This window comes from Stegostoma tigrinum, chromosome 1 (assembly GCF_030684315.1).
Source record: "Stegostoma tigrinum isolate sSteTig4 chromosome 1, sSteTig4.hap1, whole genome shotgun sequence".
Lineage (NCBI taxonomy): Eukaryota > Metazoa > Chordata > Chondrichthyes > Orectolobiformes > Stegostomatidae > Stegostoma > Stegostoma tigrinum.
In genome coordinates this window covers 28,310,931-28,331,257 of record NC_081354.1, presented here as the reverse complement: position 1 = coordinate 28,331,257, position 20,327 = coordinate 28,310,931, and the positions used below count along the sequence as shown (strand labels likewise).

General features: G+C 38.5%; 1 protein-coding gene across 9 annotated transcripts in view; it reads left to right on the top strand.

Moving 5' to 3' along the window:
• Nucleotides 1-20,327, top strand: part of inpp4b (inositol polyphosphate-4-phosphatase type II B) — a 698,832-nt gene that overhangs the window by 615,736 nt on the left and 62,769 nt on the right. For all 9 annotated transcript variants that reach the window (XR_009443252.1, XM_048533451.2, XM_048533444.2 and 6 more), the window contains 2 exons: nucleotides 11,580-11,677; nucleotides 14,563-14,675. Coding sequence is in view for 8 of the 9 variants with exons in the window: in XM_048533451.2 (XP_048389408.2) it covers nucleotides 11,580-11,677; nucleotides 14,563-14,675 (211 nt within the window). In the remaining variant the exon portion in view is untranslated. The remainder of the gene's footprint in view (nucleotides 1-11,579; nucleotides 11,678-14,562; nucleotides 14,676-20,327) is intronic.

The following is a 20,327-nucleotide window of genomic DNA, read 5'->3' as shown; positions in this document are numbered from 1 at the left end:
TATCACGTCAGAAATCAGAAGGCATCAAGGATTTAAATGTGAAGAATAATGATGTCATTGCACCGAAAATAAAATTGCTTAGATCAGTTGACTGGGAGGCTGGTTTGTGATGCAAAATGATGTCAACAGCATAGGTTCAATTCCCATGCTGAGGCCACTATGAAGGATATACCCCCCTCAACCTTGCCCCAAATCTGAGGCATTGTGACCCAGCCAGGTTAAAGCTGGCACCAATTGTTCCTCAAAAAGAGCAGTTTTTCACTTTTCATGAAGATTTTTGTGAAGATAGGGCGGCACGGTGGCTCAGTGGTTAGCACTGCTGCCTCACAGCACCAGGGACCTGGGTTCGATTCCACCCTCATGACTGCCTGGGTGGAGTTTGCACATTCTCCCTGTGTCTGCGTGGGTTTCCTCCAGTTTCCTCCCACAGTCTGAAAATGTACTGGCTAGGCGGATAGGCCATGCTAAAGTGTCCCTAGTGTTCAGGGATGTATAGATTAGGGGGATAGGTTTGGGTGGGATGCTCTTTGTATCAGTGTGGACTTGTTGGGCCGAAGGGACAATTTACACACTGTAGGGATTCTATGATTCAAGACCAGAACACAGAGGATATGATAGATTCATCTGCAGTGGCTTTTGATGAGCTAAACACAAGAACAAGGACCAACAAGGTATGAGATAATGAAGAACAAAATTGTGAAAGTTAATCATTCCACCTCTCTTGAAGGAACATAGGTGATGTCCTGAAATGTGTTACGATAGTGGTAAATATCTATTATCAATTTTCAAATGCCATAGTCTGATTTTCAATACTTGGGAACTTTTTAAAGGATGATTTTTTTGTTTAGAAAAAGGAAAACATTGACTTAAGATGCAACAGTGGTCACCTGACTAGGTTGAGCTAAGCCTGTGAAACTATCAATAAACAAGAATCGGTCTGAACTGAAACTAATATCATTTTGAGAAAGCACTGAAATTAACATCTGTGACTCCTGATTGATTAATGCTTTTCTGGAAGTTCCACCTAATGGGATGAAAGTCATTTGCAGATTACCTAGCTTGAACTAACAATGAAACTGGACAACTGAGTTAGTTTGGAAAAGCAAATGAGAGAAACATTCATTCCAGTGGATTCAAAACTATTGACAGATTTTGCTGCTGCGGATAAACATAGAGGATCTGAAGACCAATACGTCCCCTGGACCAAATAGGATGCACTTTAGGAAATTAAAGGAAGTATCTATTAAGAGAATTGATGCACTGGTAGTAATCTGTTGGGAAGCCTTAAATTCTGGAAAAGCCCCAGAGGATTGGAAAATTGTCATAATCATACAGCACAGAAACAGACTCTTTGGTCCAACCAGTCCATGCTGAACATAATCCCAAACTAAACTAGTCCCATCTGCCTGCTCCTGGCCCATATCCCTCCAAACCTTTCCTATTCATGTATTGATCCAAATGTCTTTTTAAAAGTTATATTTGTACCCACATCCACCACTTCCTCAGGAGGTTCATTCCCACAGGTGAACCACCCTCTGTGTAAAAAAGTTTGCCTTTCATTTCTTTTTTAAATCTCTATCCTCTTACCTTAAAAATGCACCCCCTAGTCTTGAAATTCCCCATTTTAGGGAAGAGACAACTACCATTAAATCTATCTTTATCTCTCATTATTTTATAAACTTCTATCAGGTCAACTCTCAACCTCCTGTGTTACAATGAAGAAAGTCCAAGCCTAACCAGTCTTTTCTTTATAACACAAACTCTCATACCCAGCAACATCCTCATAAGTCTCTTCTGAACCTTCTATAGCTTGATTATATCCTTCCTCTAACTGGGCACCCAGAACTGGACACAGCATTCCAGAAGAGGCCTCAACAATGTCCTGTACAACCTCAACATAACATCTCAACTCCTACACTCAAAGGACTGAACAATGAAGGCAAGCGTGCCAAAAGCCTTTATCATAGTTCCTGTCTGTATTTGCGCCCCTAGGTCCCTATGTTTTACAACACTACCTGAGACTCTATCGCTAATTGTTTAAGCCCTGTTTGTACTAAAATGCAATACCCCTCATTTATCCAGATTGAACTCCATCCCCCATTTTTCAGCCCATTAATCCATTTGATCATGATCCCTTTCTGATCTTAGAAAACCGACTTCACTGTCTACAATGCCACCAATTTTGATGTCATCGGCAAACTTACTGACCATGCAATCTATATTCTCATTCAAATCATTTATATAAATGACAAACAAATGAGGACCCAGAAGCAATCCCTGTGGAACACTGCTGGTGACAGGGCACCAGTCCAAAAAGCAACCCTCCACCATCACTTTCTGTCTCCTGCTGTTAAACCAATTTTGTATCCAATTGGCAAGCTCACCTTGAAGCCCATGTAACCTAACTTTACTAGTTAGTCTACCATGTGGAATCTTGTCAAAGGCTTTACTAAAATCATAATAAACAATGTTTACTGTTCTTCCCTCATCAATCTTTTTGGTAACTTCCTCAAAAACCTCAACCACATTTGTGAGTCACAATTTTCCTCACATAAAACCATGCTGACTATCCCTAATCATGTCTTGCCTCTGTAAATGTCTGTAGATTTTATCATTTATAATCGCCTCTAACAATTTATCCACAACTGATGTCAGATTCATGGATCTATAGTTCCCCGGTTTTTCCTTACAACCTTTTTGTAAACAAAGATACAATGTTAGCTACCCTCCAAACATCAGGGACTTCACCTGAGTTATAAATGATGCAAGTATTTCTGCAAGGCATCTCATAATTTCCTCCCTTGCTTCCCACAACATTCTGGGATACATTAGATCAGGTCCCAGAGATTTATCCACCTTTATGTTCTCTGAAACCTGCTGAACTTCCTCTTCTGTAATGTGAACTGTTTTTAAAACATCAAGGTTTATTTCTCTGCATTCTCTAGATTCTATTTCTTTCTCCACAGTAAAAACTGATGCGACATATTCACTTAGTATCTGTCCCATCTCCAGGGGTTCAACACAAAGACGACCTCCTTAATCTTCAAGAGGCCCAACCCTCTCTGTAGTTACCTTCTTGGTCTTTATGTATTTCTAGAATCTCTTTGGATTATTCTTAACCTTATCAGCCAATGCTATCTCGTACATGGACGTACATGGAATAGTTTAGGTTAGATGGGCTTTACATTGGTATGACAGGTCGGCACAACATCGAGGGCCGAAGGGCCTGTACTGTGCTGTAATGTTCTATGTTCTATCCCCTTTTTGTTTTCCTGATTTCTCTCTTTAAGAATGCCACGACGCTCTTTATATTGATTAAGAGTTTCGAATGAACCAAGTTGTCTATATCTTTTTTAAAAATCTTTATTATTCTTTACTAGAAATTCAACATCTTTATTCATATATTTTACTGTAATCTTACCATCCTTAGTCTTCACTCTATTAGGAATATAATGTCTCTGAATTCTTGTCATCACACTCTTGAATGCCTCCCATTTGTCAGATGTCCTTTTACCTGCGAATAGTCTACTACAATCAACTTTTGAAAGTTCTTGTCTCGTATCATTAAAATTTGCCTTACTCCAATTAAAAGCTTTAACTTTTATGGAAGGCTTATCCTTTTCCATGACCGTTTTGAAAGTAATAGAATTATGATCACTAGACCAAAAGTGTTCCCCTGCTTTTATCTCCATCTCTTGCCCAGCCTTATTTCCCAAAAGAGAGTCTCGTTTTGCTCCATTTCTAGTAGGAGCATCCACATATTGATGAAGAAAATTTTCTTGAGCACATTTAACAAATTCTTCATTATCCAAACCTTTAACTCTATGTTAGTTCTGGTCAATGTTTGGAAAATTAAAATCCCCCACCATTACAAACTTATTATGCTTACATATATCTGTCAATGTAGCACCTTTATTTAAAAAGGTAAGGAGATAAGAAAAACATAGCCATCCAGTACAGAAAAAGATCCTTCAGTCTGACCAGTCCACATGTTCCTAAACTGAACCAGTCCCACCTGTTTGTGTTTGGCCCATTTTCTTCCAAAATCCTTTCCTATTCATGAACTTTTCTTAATGCTTTTAAATGTTGTAACTGTACCTGCATCTATCACTTTCTCTAAAAGAGTGTTCATTGACACGTGAACCACTCTGTGTGTAAAAAAAGAAAATGCCCTTTATATCCTTTTTAAATCTTTCTCCTCTCACCTAAGCCAATTATCTTAACATCTGCTATTGGGAAAACTTGTTATTCTATTATAACATTAGAGTCTAAAAGCAGAGCTTTTAGAAATATATAAAATGATCAAGTAGAGTCAGCATGGCTTCTTGAAGGGGAAATCATCACTGACAAATTTTCTAGAATTCTTTGAAGGAGGTATCAAGCAGGATAGATAAAGGGAAATAGATATAATGTATTTAGATTTTTAGGAGGTGTTTGATAAGGTACCACACATTAGACAACTTAATAAGATTAGAGTGTTAGAGGTAATTTATTCGCAAGGGTAGAGGATTGAGTAACTAATAGGAAACAGAGTCAAGATAAGAGGAACATTTTCAAGGTGGTAACATATAACTGGGGAGATCCACAGTGAGTATACTGGGGCCACAATTATTTACAATACATATTAATGATTTGGATAAGGAAAGTGAATGTACTAAAGCCAAGTTTGCGGATGACACAAAAAATAAGTGGGAAGGAAGGGGTGAGGGTCTCAAAAAGACTCTGCAGAGGGGTATAGACAGGTTAAGTGAGTGGGCAAAAACCTGGCAGATGGAGTGTAACGTGGGAAAATGTGTGATTGGCAGGAAAAATAGAGGCGCTAGATATTATTTAAATGTAGAGAGACTGCACACGGCCCAGAACAGGGATTAGGGTGTCCTAGTCCATGATTCAGAAAACTAGCAACTAAGTTCAGCAAATAATAGGGAAGATCAATAGAATGTTGGCCTTTATTTCAAAGGGAATGGAGTATAAAAGTCAGGAGACATTGCTATAACTATATGGGGAACTAATCAGCACCACTGTAGTACTGTGAGCAGTTTTGGCCCCCTTATCTAAGGAAAAATAAACTGACATTGGAAACAGTATAGAGAAGATCCACTAGGCTGATACCAGGTATGGTAGGATATCTTATGAGAAGAGGTTGAGTAAATTTGGCCTGTATTAGTTGATAATATGAAGAATGAGAGGCCACCTTATTGAACCATTCAAGATTCTTTAGAGGACTTGACAGAATAGATGCAGAAAGTTTGTTTCCCTTGTGGGAGTGCTTAGGATCAGCCAGCATAATATTAGAATAAGGTGTCACACATTTAAAACAGAAATGAGGAAAAATTTCTTCTTTAAGAAGGCTGTGTATTTACGGAATTCTTTATCACAGTGAGCTGTTGAGGCTGAAGGCGGGGTGGTGGTTGTTAAGTATATTCAAGGCTGAGACAGATCATTTTTGATCAGGAAAGGAATCAAGGGTCATAGGGCAACAGCAGGAAACTGGAGCTAAGAATGATCAGATAAGGTGTAATCTCATTAAATGGTGGAGCAGACTGTGTGGACTGATGGCCTACTTCTGCTCCTGTATCTTATGATCTCACCATGGTTTCAGGTTAAAACCTAACAGCTCAAATATTCTAAAGACATTTAAACTGTATAATCCAATTATTTTCCTTTTTGTACTAGTCAATGGGACAGCGTGGTGACTCAGTGGTTAGCACTATTACCTCATAGTACCAGGGACCTGGGTTTGATTTCATCCACGGGCGAATGTTGTTGTGGAGTTTGCACATTATATTCTGTGTGGGTATCCTCCCCATGCTCCAGTTTCCTCCCATGGTCCAAAGATGTGCAGTTTGGGTGGATCGGCCATGCTAAATTGTCCATAGCGTCCAGGGATGTGCAGACTGCATGGATTTGCTATGGGAAATGCAGGGTTACAGGGATAGGTTAGTGAGGTGGTTCAGGGTAAGATGCTTTTGGGAGGGTTGATGTGAACTATTCTATTCTATATTTCCTTTCATTTATATGTTATAATCATATATATGACTGTGTTTGTCACATTTTTATTTTTCTTGGACACTAAATAATAAAAATTATTTTTCTTTCAGTCAAGAAAACCTGCAAGTGGCTCCTTATTTCTGACATCTACCTTGTTTAATTGAATTGTCAGATAGTTAACGTGTGAAAAAGAATTATTAACCTTTGTTGATGGGGCCTTAAAAAGTGGAGGGCTGATTCAGCAGGCCTCACATGGCTGTAAAAATTGTTTGACATGAAGTAAACCGCAAAGTCCAAACTTTAGATGGAACATCTCCAATTCATATATTTTACTGATGCATTTTTGTTATCCTGCCACCATTATGAGATATAAAAGGGGAATGCTTTACTACACAGCTGCTATTAAATAGTGCAAAATACTTGGATAGTGGATATTTGAAATAAAGACAAAGTATTAAACGCCTTCAGCAGACACTGCAAGATCTGCTCAGGATTTCTTGCATTTTCTGATTTATTTAGTTTGGTTCTATTCAAAATTGGCAGTCATGTCCCACTTATTTTTATAACACATAAATTATTACAATGTAATAATTTAGAGATGAAACAAAATCAGATGTGGGTTTGTATTCCTCAGTGCTCAGATTTAATTCTAATATTCAACCAATAGTAAAGTCACTTGCGGTGCTTTCTGTTCCTGGAGAATTGAGATATGTGTCACCAAGCTGATGTTTCCTGTGCTCAGCTCAAGCCAAATATCATCAGTGGAAATTGTTTGTTGTAAAATTCAAAATGTTTTGCTGGTTCCTTTTCGTTTGATATTTTTTCTCTCATGTTAAAACCTCTATCATTCACTTCCTTTCGTATAAAATAAACAGTCTCCATTCATTTAACTTTGTAAGTTACTAATCCAAACTTTCTTTATTCTGTAAGTTCTTTAAATACCTTGTCACTTCCTCAAATATATGCCTGTACTTTCTGTAACTCCATGTGAGAAGATGGAATTGAGGTCAAATATTATCCATGATTTTGTTGAATGTTATGGTAGATTCTAGAGGTGGGATGGCCTATTCCTGCTACTGTTTCTTATACACAGTTGTACTTTAAGGGATAGGTTAGGTGTAATGTTGACAGTCCAAAATTGGAGATCCAGCAGGTGCTGTGGACAATCAGCAGCAGCACGATTGTGTTTCACGCAATGTGTAATTTTAGTCAGCATATTGTTCACTGTTCCATTACAGTCAAGCCAGATGACCATTCTTGGGTCAATGAAGAATGTAGAACAGCATGCCAACCTGACAAGAATTATGTGCCTTTTAAAATAACGAATATAATGTGCTATTGGCAGAGCCAAGTGGTTATCTCACTGATAGATTGAGTTGAACTTCTGTCGACCTGTCATATTTAGTCATGAATAGTGGTAGACATAGAAGTATAAGGGTTGGAAAAGCTCCATTATCATCCCCACCTTCAATGATGTTTGAGTCCATCACATAAGTACAAAGGCTGAGGCATTTGCAACCAACTTCAGTGCTAAGCAGATGATCTTGCTGAGATTTCCAGCATCACCAATCTTTCACTGCATTTATTCAATCCACAGAAAATCAAAAAAGAGCTGACTGCATCGCAATGGTTACGTAAGTCTCCTGATAATATTCTGGCCTAATTGCTGAAGAGCTCTGCTTCAGCACGATAGCCACACCTTAAACTGTTTTAGCACAAGCATAAACCCAACAACGTGCAAACTGGTTCAACTTTTTTGTTTCTATAGAAAGCAGGACAAATCCAACCTGACCAAGTAGCCTGCTCTCAATCATTAACCACATGATGGAGGAAAGCATGAAAAATGTTACCTACTTTACCAACAATCTGCTGTCCTGTGCCCATTTTGAATACTGCCAAGGCACTCAGCTTTGGACCTCATTACAGCCTTGCTCCTAATGTGGGTAAAAGAGTTGATATCAGAGTGACTGCCCTTAGCATCAAGCCAGCATTTGACTTGACTGCATGAAACTTCAAAGGAACCCTGTTAAAACTCAGTCGATAGGGTTTGGGGTCAGTGGAGGATGCTTCAGCAGCTGGAAACATATATAACACAAAGGAAGATGAATGTGGTTTTCAGAGGCCAGTCATCACAGCACCGAGACAGTACTGCAGGAGATCATCAAGGCAGAGCCCTGGGCACAAATATCTTCAGCGATATCTGTTATGATTCACAAGGCTAATGTGTTGTAAATCTATGCCTGCAATTTCTGAAGTTGTACCAAACATCAAAATTGTTTTCATAAAGATGCATTACCCCATTTTACCTGATTTTCAAACAAAACTTGATGGAAAGCACAGAACAGATTTCCAAACTGTACAAAAATTATCATTTATCATAGTTACTTAAACTACAGCTATAGATAAACACACACACACACGCACGCACACAGACACAAATAGGGAAATTAGATTATTAGCAGAGGTGGAAAAAGGCTGAAAAGTCAATTCAGTTGTCTTTGCTTCCTGTTTGCAATGTCAATAGGATGCTCCTTCAGTTAGCCAGACCCTTGGTATTTAGTTATATTTGTTTGGAAGCTTTTGTTAGTTTGTAAGAAGTACAGTGCAACTGATTCACTTGAAAAATATCTTTGAATTATTAGTTCAAAAATCATGGCTTATAACAACTGCTGCAGAAGAGGTAAGTAGTTTCCCTCAAGTTTAATCGGTGTTTTTTAGTGCTGAGAACATGCACTGTTCCGGAGACAACAACAGTGCCAACATGTTCATCTAGCTGAGAACCAATCCACTTCACTTGTTTTCTAAAAAAAAGACTCCTCAGCTCCTGATCATTTGTGCATTGCAGGAACTCATTGCCGCAATAAACATAGTTCACATAGGTATTCAATATTTTGCTGTGAAATTATGCAGTTGTCCTGGTAAATCCTTGTCTTTAAAATCAGTTCTTCCTCCTTGCAGTCCATTCTTTTTAAAGACACAAAAAGTAAGATACTGTCCTTACATGTCAATGAGCATTCCTCCATACCATAAAATGGAGTTGTTTACTGAAGGATCCATGTTTTTATGCTCCATTTACAATTTTTCAGAGAGTAAACCAGCCCGTACCAGGACAGTGATAACTGAACAAATACTAGACTTGGGCTGACAAGCTGTTTGTAATATTTTCAGCACATGAGTGTCAAATACTTTCAACAATAAATATCTAATCACCTTCCATTAACACTCAATTTCATTACCATTATCAAATCCTCCAGTGTTTACATTAAGGACCAGTCATCGATCAGAAATTGTTGTCATAAATATTGTGGCTAAGAAAAGCCAGAGGCTGGGTCTCACCTCTTGACTCTTCAAAACCTTTAAAAGCATAAATTATAATGATATTGCTACACCTACTGCCCTCTGGATGGGTGAAGTTGCAATGATGCATAACCAAAAAAAAAGCAATTTGCTTGACTGGTAGCCTGTCTTTCAGTTTAAATAACTGGTGTGCTGTGCTATTGTCCAAGATTCTTTGTTAAAACCTGCCAAATATACAAACACCAGCAACTAGAAGAAAGGTGGGCAGTGTGGTATGGTAGCATCATAAGGTTCAGGTTACCCTCCAAGTCAACACAGTGTCTAGCACTAAATATGCCTGACTGTTTCTTCATTTTCACTTGATCAAAATCCTAGAATTTCATACTTAACAGCACTGAGGATCTACTTTCAGCAGCCAAACTACAACAATTCCAGAGGAAGGTTCGCCAACATGATCTCGAGTGATGTTCAATAATTGTAGCCTTGTTAGTGGTGGCTACAGCCCAAGAATGAATGAAAGTAATTTTTAGCAATGATCTTTCTTTCCATCAACATTCTGTTAGTTCAGAAATATCCAATGATTTTGACCTTTAAACACTCATCTTGCTCATCCATATGTTGTCCCTCATGAATATGGACAGGTAAGAAGTAAGTTTTCATATAAGTGCTGACAGCAGTTAGCTGTACTTTTCCACCACTTCTTTTGACCCCTCCACTAAATCTGTATATCAACAAAATTATGGTAATCTGCAATTTCCTTCAAGTAAACGTGAGAAGACTGAAGTCACAAACTCCATTCCTCTGCCGCAGATTTCAGTCCCTTCTTCAGCTACTACTTTTGGATGAACCTGATAATCTTAGTATACTATCTGCCCAGTAGCTGAGTTGATAAGCCATAATAAGAACATAAGAACTAGGAGCAGGTGTAGGCCGTCCGGTCCTTCGAGCCTGCTCCACCATTCAATAAGATCCTGGCTGATCTTTTCGTGGACTCAGATCCACTTACCTGTGCTCTCACCGTATCCCTTAATTCCTTTATTATTCAAAAAAAATCTACCTTAGCTTTAAAAACGTTTTCAGAAGTAGCGTCAACTGCTTCACTAGGCAAGGAATTCCATAGATTAACAACCCTCTGGGTAAAGAAGTTCCTTTTCAATTCAGTCCTAAATCTGCTCCCTCTAATCCTGAGGCTATGCCCTCTTGCCCTAGCTTCACCTGCCAGTAGAAACATCCTCTCTACTTCTATCTTATCTATTCCCTTCATAATTTTATATGTTTCTATAAGATCCCCCCTCAATCTTCTGAATTCCAATGAATATAATCTCAATCTACTCAGTCTCTCCTCATAAGCTAACCCTTTCAACTCTGGAATCAACCTAGTGAACCTCCTTTGCACCCCCTCCAGTGCCAGTACATCCTTTCTTAAGTAAGGAGACCAAAACTGCACACAGTACTCCAGGTATGGCCTCACCAGCACCTTATACAGCTGCAACATAACCTCTCTGCTTTTAAACTCAATCCTTTTGGCAATGAAGGACAAAATTCCATTTGCCTTCCTAATCACTTGTTGTACCTGCAGACCAACCTTCTGTGATTCATGCACAAGGACACCCAGGTCCCTCTGCAGAGCAGCATGCTGCAACTTTTTACCATTCAAGTAATAATCCTTTTCACTGGTACTCCTACCAAATCACGTGGTAAAACCATTCTCAATGCAGAAAATGTCAAGTATTTCCCAGACTGTCCTTATATATGTTCCCAGCACTTGGTAAACCATTTGGGCAAAACTGAAGAATTACAAATGTAGTGCCAGTGTTCTTCTAGATTATAAAGTAAATAGATGCTTGATCATTTTAAACTGGAAATTGCCCCGTGTGCTGCCGTTGTATGAACATAACTGTTTGTTTAATGCGTCCATTAAAAGTTTGTTCAATGGGAAACGTTTTTAGTGTTCTTTCAATGTTGTACACTGTAATTTCCAGATTTTAGTATTTAGTTATGTAAAATTGCAGTGGTGCTCTGTCTAATTATTATCCTTTTAAAAAATAGAATATTTTCTTTTTTCCTCATTATTGCAGTTTGAGGCAACCTTGTTATGTACAAACTAATTCCAGCACTTTGCCACATTATACCTGTGCCTTCCAATGTACTTTGTTATCTACGAAATATTTTTAGATACATTAAAGTTATGAAAGCTACTTAATAAACTCAAGTTTTAGAAGTTCTTTAGGTTTACTTTAAATATTATGATCAATTGAAATAGACTGATCAGCATGTGTCTTTATCCTTAGGTTTGGGGATATTTCTCTGCAGGAAATTATCAATCAAGAGAATTTTAAATTACTCAATAAATATTATAAAACATTTCAAGAAAAACTAATATCAAATTGTAAGTATTCACTTTGTTCAATATTCTTAATTATTAGGCAAATAGCTAAGTGTCACTGTGAGGTTCCAGCCTCATTAGTTTTAAAATTCCTAAATATGATTTTCCTAACGTTATGAAAAAATGTTGATGAGTACTAGCACAATCTTCCACATTAAATAATTGGATGTGAGTTCGCTCGCTGAGCTGGAAGGTTATTTTTCAGACGTTTCGTCACCATTCTAGGTAACATCATCAGTGAGCCTCTGATGAAGCTTCATCGGAGGCTTACTGATGATGTTATGTAGAATGGTGACGAAACGTCTGAAAACTAACCTTCCAGCTCAGCGAGCAAACTCACATCCAGAAACTCAACCTGAGGTACAAATCTTCTCAAAACTCGCTAACATTAAGTAATGATAAAATGACTATTACAGAAGTCTTGTTAAACATAGCACATATTGAGAATTAAAAATTCTTCGTCACAAGTTACTTGAGAAGTGGGATATGTAAAAATAAAGGGACACTGATAATAATGATAACACGATAGTTCTGCAGAAGGATAACATATTAGACTCAGACTAAATCTATTTTAGTTGAAGTAAAGGAACAGAAAAGGATGTGTTATATTGCTATGAGTTTATGCGAACCCATAAATAGTAGCAAGGGGATAGAAAAACAAAACTGTAGGCAAATTTCAGAGAAATGTGAAAGCAGTGGTATGGAACTTCACTCAGTCGTAACAGGCTACCATGTACAGATAGACTATCACCTATTCTGCTGTTGGAAACTGGGGTGGAGATAACAGAAGCTCTGACCGCAAACTTTTAAGCTGCCATTGATTTTGGAGTGGTGCCAGAGGACTGGAAGATTATGAGTGGTTCAAAAATTGAGCTGCGACAGGGAGCAGATAAAGCTAGCAATTATATGCTAATCAGTCTAATGTCAGTGGTGGGGAACTACTAGAGATGATGGCCACCATGGATGGTGCTGGTGTACAAGAGGAGATTGGCAGAGCTATAATGATAGCAGGTTCAATAATGAGGGGAACAGACATGCGCTTCCGCTACTGCAAAAGATTGTCCAGAATGGTGTGTTGGCTCTCTGACGTTAGGATCAAGGCTTTCTCAGAGTAGCTGCAGGCTGTTCTGAATGGGTAGGGTGACCAGCCACTAGTCACAGTACATGTCGGTACCAGTTTAATAGGTTTTTAAAAAAAAGGGGATGAGATCTTACAAGCAGAATATAAGGAGTCAGGACATAAATTAAAAAAATAGACCTCAAACGTAGAAATCTTATGATTGCTACCTGTGCCATATGTTACTAAGTATAGGAATAGCAAAATATACCAGATGTTGATGTTGTCACAGAAATAGTGTAGGAGGGAGAGATTTAGAGTTTTGGCACATTCAACTGGTTTTGAGGAAGTTGGGATCGGTAAAAGCATGAAGGGTTACATTTAAGCAAGACTTTAGTCTAGAATGGCAGGAGGATGGGAATCTGAACAGGGAGGCAGAAAAGAAAGTTGGGTAGAAACAAAAGGCAGAAAGGTAAGAACCAAAAGTGGAAGTCAGGAAAAACAAAGACAAAATCCAAAAAGGGCCGTAGTGCAAAATAAAGCGAAGATGACTAATAAACTGCAAGGTTAAATGGACAAGTCTAAAGGCTTTATGTTTTAATAGCATGTTCAATTAAATAAATATTGTACCTATGCAAATAGATATAAACTGTTATGACATAGTTATGATTACATAGATATATCTGCAGGATGCCCAGGAATGGGAACTGGATACCCAGGGATATTCATTATTGCAGAAGGACAGTCAAAAATTGGAAGAGAGTGGGGTAACTTTGTTAATAAGGGTGAGCTCAGTATAATAGTGAGAAACAATATTGACTCAGAAATTCATGATTAGGAATCTGTATGGTGCAAATAATACACACCAATAATAAATTGTTGAATATTACTATATACTCCACAGTAAATAGGAAGGAAATAGAAAAGCAAATTCAGATTAATTTTATAGAAATTTCTGCTTTGAGCAAGGAAATCTAGGGGACCCAAACAGATTTTCAATTTAAATGGTCTTACTAAAGCAAGTAGAAAGAAACTATTCTCTCCAGCAAGTAAATTGTTAACCAGAGGTTTTAAGTTTAAAATAATTTTTTAAACAAACACATTGCATGAACTTTAGCCACAGCTGTTAAAGAGATTCACATTTTAGTAACTTGTTTTGTACAATCCTGAGAGACTTTACAGAGTAAACATCTTAAGTACAAGATTTGTACTATAACTTCAGCATTTAAAACTTCCCCTCAGGTATAGAGCAGAAGCCGTTCTTTATCATGGTAAACAGTGTAAGCCTAGGTATTAAATAATGGGATATGGATTTACACATTCTGTCTATCCTATATCAAATTATTTCTGTAGAAGCACCAAAAAGTGTCTCAGACATTGCCTGAAATGGTTAAGAAAACTGTGGACCTTTCTTGACTGTTGCTAATTGTAGATGTGAGGGAATCGCTGACTTAGAAAGCGTGGAATCTGTTTACTAAGTCACTTGACCAGTTGTCAGCTTTAGGTGGAGTAAAGATGTAAGGAAATGAGGGAAGTTGTTAAAATATCTTTCAGAAGAGGAATGTCTCATTCGTCAAAAAGTCTAAGCAATCAATTTTAAAAATCTCTTTTATTTGTTTAATTAGTTAGAATATCAATATTTTATGTCAATTTCTCTATTTAATAGACATAATTCCCTTTCATTATGAATACCAGCTTTAATATTGACAAATAATATTGATTGCAGAAGTGGTCAGCACTAAATGCTGACACTGAAGTTTGAAAATCTATTGACCTTTGTAATTACTCAATAAATTATGATTATGATTCAAACATTTTTCCTTTCCTGCAGGTCAGCCTCGATTTCAAACTCAGATTGATATAAAAGAACTACTTCAAAGCCTTAGCCAAAACATCCAAGTTCGGAAAAGAAAAAATGTGGAAGTCCTAAAACTTGCTGCATTGGTAAGTTCCTTTTGTTTATTTGACTTTTAAAAATTCCTAGTTATAAATGCATAAATTGCTGGTTTAAATAAGAATAAGCTATGTATCTCATTCAAAGCAATATGCATCACCTTATAATTCAACTCTGACCTTGGCAATAGCCTCTGAGTTTGACCAATTAATATTTAGCACCTGTATCACATTCAGTTAAATATGTACATGTCTCCTGTCTTGTTCCTGTTGTAAAAACCATTTCAAATAAAAATAACTCCTCAGCCCTGACCCCCATTGGCTTCCTATCCTTAACGCACTCTGAATGATTGTCTCACTCATAGATGCCCTAACAAGCTCACCCCCTCCGTAAAGCACAACATTTGAATTCTCACTCAGTCGTATCTCCTTAGTTCTACAACAAATTTCACGTTGGGAAATGTTTTAACCTGCACATCTGTATGTGTTTTTCTTCCATGTACAAAATACAGTTTTTTTTAAAATCGTCAATTATTCTGGACTTTATTCTTTGCCAACCACAGATGTGTATTTCCTGTTGATTTATGAAAGGCTATGTTCATACCTGTCCTTTGGCCATTTTTCACAAGTCAATCAAATTGTTTCAGTTCCAGTCTGTGCCACACCTACGCATTCTGATTTTTGATATTTTCCTTACAAGCTAATAATTCCTGTTTTGCTTTGATTGAGTCCATATTGCTTGTACTGTATTTTATTCTTCTAAAATGTCCTTTACTTCACACCAGACATTTGCTTACGTTTTTGGTTTCCCTGGCAATCTACTTTACAAATCATCATAATTATTGCCAAATACCATTATTGGGTTTTCATGAGCTCTTTAAGTTTTGAGTTATCTTCATCTATGTGATATTTAATTCCTTGTAATATTTTTCCTTGGTTCTTTGCCTCCTCAACAACCTTGCTAATTGTTCTTAAATATTTACTGTTTAAATGTTTACAGGTAGGACTTACTGATTCTAAATCCTGTACAGGAAACCACAATATATTCAAAATTTGTATTCCATATTCTAATATATTATCTGTATCAGCAAATGAATAACAGATGCATCAAATTATCAGAAAAAATTAGATTTGCATTTCTTAGTTGTGTATTTGTGTAATTTCCAATTTGTGTTCACTTTGGAATAATCCACATTGAAATATACTAATAACTGAACAATCAATTAAATTAATAGCAGAGACACTGTCGTTCACAAATGAAAGAATTGTATTTTACAATGAGAATGTTGTGAGCAGATTGAAGTTTGATAAATATTACCCTGCTATTCTGGACAGTAGGGAGACCAATTGCAGGGAACAGCAGATCAGTTAGCCTGAAAGTTCTGGAATCAAATATGAAGGGAATCTTAAGAATTAACGTAGCAAATTGTTGCATAATCTTGCAAAGACATCACCATATTAGGACAGGGAATCATGACAGACAAATATGAGAGCTTTTAGACGATGCAAGTACTTGGGTGGATAAGTAAATGTACTATACTTGGATTTACGATTCAATTCGATGAAATGCAGCATAACATTTACTTTTCAAAGGCATCAAACATTGAAGGTCCGCCATTATGCTTCTGCCGATCCCAACCAAGCAACTAATGATTATTGAACTGACATCCTGCCTTCAGCTTGAGGGTTTGACCTGGTGTGTGCCCTGGTGAATTGTCATCCTCATTTTACTTCCCTATCTTCCTTCTTCTCAGCTTAGCTAGTCTTGCACCTTCACTTTTCTTCAGATGTTTAGAATCACCTATTGTTCTGTTGACAGTTTACTTCTCTACTATGTAGGCTACATTTTCTAACATTAAACTCTTAAAATGCTCTCTCAAACTTTGAAGACTACATTGTACCTTCCAAGCTTTTTTATAAGGTTTCAATTAGTTCCTCATAAATTCTTCCTGTTTGTGTAAACAGTGAATTATGCTATATTTCTTAACTGATCACGCAATAAAATCTACTTCGGAAACCCAAACCAACTAGATGTCAACTCAAAAGAACAAACTCCTTTCTAAGTATTTTATATCTTAAAACATCATAATTGTGGTAAGCTAACAGAGTAAAATCATAAACAATGAGAATGAAAATGGCTAGATATACGTGGTTCTTTTCCACCTGACCATATCTATTCCAGTGCTCAAGCCAGCAAGATGAAAAGAAGAAAGTTTTTGCCTGTTAACAGTCAACACAATGTGCACATTTGGAGCTGCATTTTCTACACTGCAATAGAAAGTACACTTCCAAAGATTTTCCTCTTGAGACATGTAGTAGTCTTCTTGGCTGTAGCCATGATATACATGGACATAGTGAATGTGGCATTTGCTGATTACAAACCAATGCTGTCCATTGACTAATGGATCAGTACTCTGCCTAGATGAATATGATATGAAGAAGCATTGACAGCAAGGGCACTGAGGGTTCTGCCTACCCACTGAGGACATGCTCTGATTTGTTGTGTAATACAACCACTGTGTTTTATGCTAGGGCTAAAATCCAGGAGTAGAATCTTATGGGAGGGGTGAGAAGTCCAGTGAGGCTTATCTGAACATCAGGATGACTGGCTGTAACTTTCATGTATTTGTTGAGTCGTAAGGTACGTTCCTCTTTGGCAATAGTAAGTAGCCAATGAAGGGGAATTGCAGCTTGTTAAATGCCTTATGAATGCTGCAACTTACCTCATTAATATTCAGTTTTCCATCTTAACAAACACATGCAAACAAGCTGGACATAGAGAATCTAGAGCAGGTACCTGGCAAATTCAGCTTGGTGTTGGCTTTATCTAGCCTTCATGTTGTTCAGCACCTCATTGGCATCAGCCACATGGACCATTAATCCACAGACTTTGCGTCCAATGCCTACCAATCCTTCACAACCATCATGGTACCCCTCTGATCCACTTGAAGGCTACTTAGGACGCACAGCATTGAAATGCAGGGTGACCTGGTAACTAGCATTAAATCAACGCTGCAGGGACGCTTTGCATGCAGGACAAGCACCCAGCTCACAGATTCGTCGACGCTACCTCACAGCATTTCTCACTTGCTGTTATTACGCTCATTTGTTTAGTTGTGACCTGCCTACTACAGTACCCAAGCCTTAACTGTCCTTGTCTTACAAAACCAATTAGCACGATCATGTAATCAAGAAGCTTGACTTGCTCGTCAGCAATCCTCAGTATTGCAGTGTGCTTCGTCAATTTCTCACTGCCACTTCCACCACAAGCACACTGTGTGCACTGAGCAAGAATCCACGTCTCAAAGTCTTAGAGGAAGTTGTCCTTGCTGAAGTCCATGTAGGCACCCATCACTCAGGGGTTCCCAACACAGTAAATTTTTTTTTTGCAACTCTTTCACAAGATTGTGGGAGTTGGTGGCTAGGCCAACTTTCAATACCCATTCCTATTTGCCTTGCAGGCAATTAGAATCAACCACACTGCTGTGGGTTTAGAGTCACATATAGACCAAACCCAGTAAGGGTGGCAGTTTTATTTCCTCAAGGGCATTAGTGAATCAGAAGGGTTTTTCTGGCAATCAGCATGGTTTCTTGGCCATCATTAGGCAATTAATTCCAGATTCAAATTGATTTCAAATTCCTCCATAGTGAATTTGAACCTCGGTCCCCAAAGCATTACCTGGGTCTCTTGGATTAATAGTCTAAGAATAATATGACCAAGCCATTCCCTGTCAGGAGCAGTTCCAGTATCAATCCGGGGGTTTGCTATGGCCTTACATTATACCTGGGGTGATGTCAGTGAGGGGGTCCATGGAGCTCTGCAGTCCAACGTTCATAGTGAAACCTCTGATTCCTTTATGGTCAGCACGAGAGTTAGGCTAGTGCACTCAGAAGCATAGTCATCAACTGGGGTTCTGGGCACCCCTCATCTGGGATTGTCCAGTTAATTCCCACAAGAGGATTGGCCACAGGCAATCCGTTGGGTCCATTCACATAAACTCAGGGAAAAAAGATTTTGGGTGTCAAAAGCAGGCAGTTGCCATAAGGCGGAAACTCAGACACTATTCTTTTGAACTGGAGCCTGTGGGAATGGTGAGGATGGCAATTGTGAAGGGGCTACTGCCTTTGTAAGGAAAGAGTACAATGAAACATTATTGGGAATGGGGTAATACGGGAATGTGTGGTGGGGGTGGGGCGGGTGGTTTCATCCATGGTCAGGATCACCCTGTCCTCAAAGTGGGGACAGTGTATGACTGCATCATATGCCAGGGACTGGGGCAAAGGTAGGAAGATGCAGGGTCATGTAGACAGATTGAGTCTGGGGTGGTATAATGTAAATGGAGGTTCAGAAGAAAGGAATTTGGATATTTGGGGACTCACTTAGAGGTAGAGGTTGGTAGAAATTGAAAGTATGCGATGGGAAAGAACATGGTTGTAACCTCACCTGGAGTGGATGGAATATGCATCTACACCAGTGAGATATGGACTTACCAAAGTAATGTCCTTTAATGGGAAACAACATTAATCACAACCCCACGCATTGTGCAAAGCTGCAGAGTCTCTATTCCCTGACACTCCTAATGCATTGGCTCCTTGTGTGCTGCATACTTCCCTTCTCAGACACAACTGATCACCTCATTTATGCCAACACTTTTGGACACAGAGAGCAATGAATAAATAGAAATGCAATAGGACAAGGGGCAATGTTGTCAGCTGGGCCAATTGGCCTGCATACACTTTGTTCATCTTGTTTCCACATGCTGCAGCAGGCTCTCAACACAGACATTGATCCAGGGTGCGTCCTGTGTGGCCAAAAATGCATGAACTTCGACCCTTCGTGTAGGTCATTAGCAGCAGCTGCAAAATGTTATTCTGCTTTTTAAGGCATTTGTGACATTGACATTCACCAGTTGCACATGGGCACCAGGACCAGCAGATAGCTGGTGACATTTCAGGTGGCTGGAGATTTTTGGCACCACTTAGTGAAGCAATCTGAGTTTGAGACCCTTCTGTTCAGACATATCAAGAAATCTCAGTGTCTACTTGTACACCCTGCACTGTACATAGTGTCAACTGTGAACTACGTGCTTCAGCAGTGTTCTTCTCAGCTCCTTCCTTCCTGCTGCTCTCTTTTCCTTTGTTGTCCTTTCTGCTGTTCAGCTGTAGGTCTCAAATACAGGCTGCTGCTGCTCCTGGTAATTTGGTCCTCATTCAATTCAGTCAAAGGCAACCTTAACTCCAGCACCCTGATGTGATTCAGAAAACACACAAAGTGTGGAAAGCAAGGTCGAAGCAAAAGTATTGTCAACTAACCCCTTCCCACTAGTAGCTAAGAAAATAGTTGTCAATGTTGAGTATCGATTGCAGTATCTCAATGAGTTTCATAGAATGGTTACAGCACAGAAGGGAACCTTTTAACCTTCGCATCTGAGCTGGCCCTTGGAAGGAACAATTCACCTCCTGCTCTATTTGTCTTTTCTTCATGAAAGTAAAAACATTTTGTTTTCAGAAAATAATCCAAATAATCCTCTTTAAAAGCTTAATTGATCCTGCCTGTACCCTCTCAGGCACTGCATTCGAGAAATTAACCACCTGCTACCTGAAGACATTTTTCCTCACGTCACTTGCTTCTTTTGTCAATTACCTTAAATCCATTCCTTCTGATTCTCCCTCTGATTCTTCATCCTTTTATCAACAGAAACA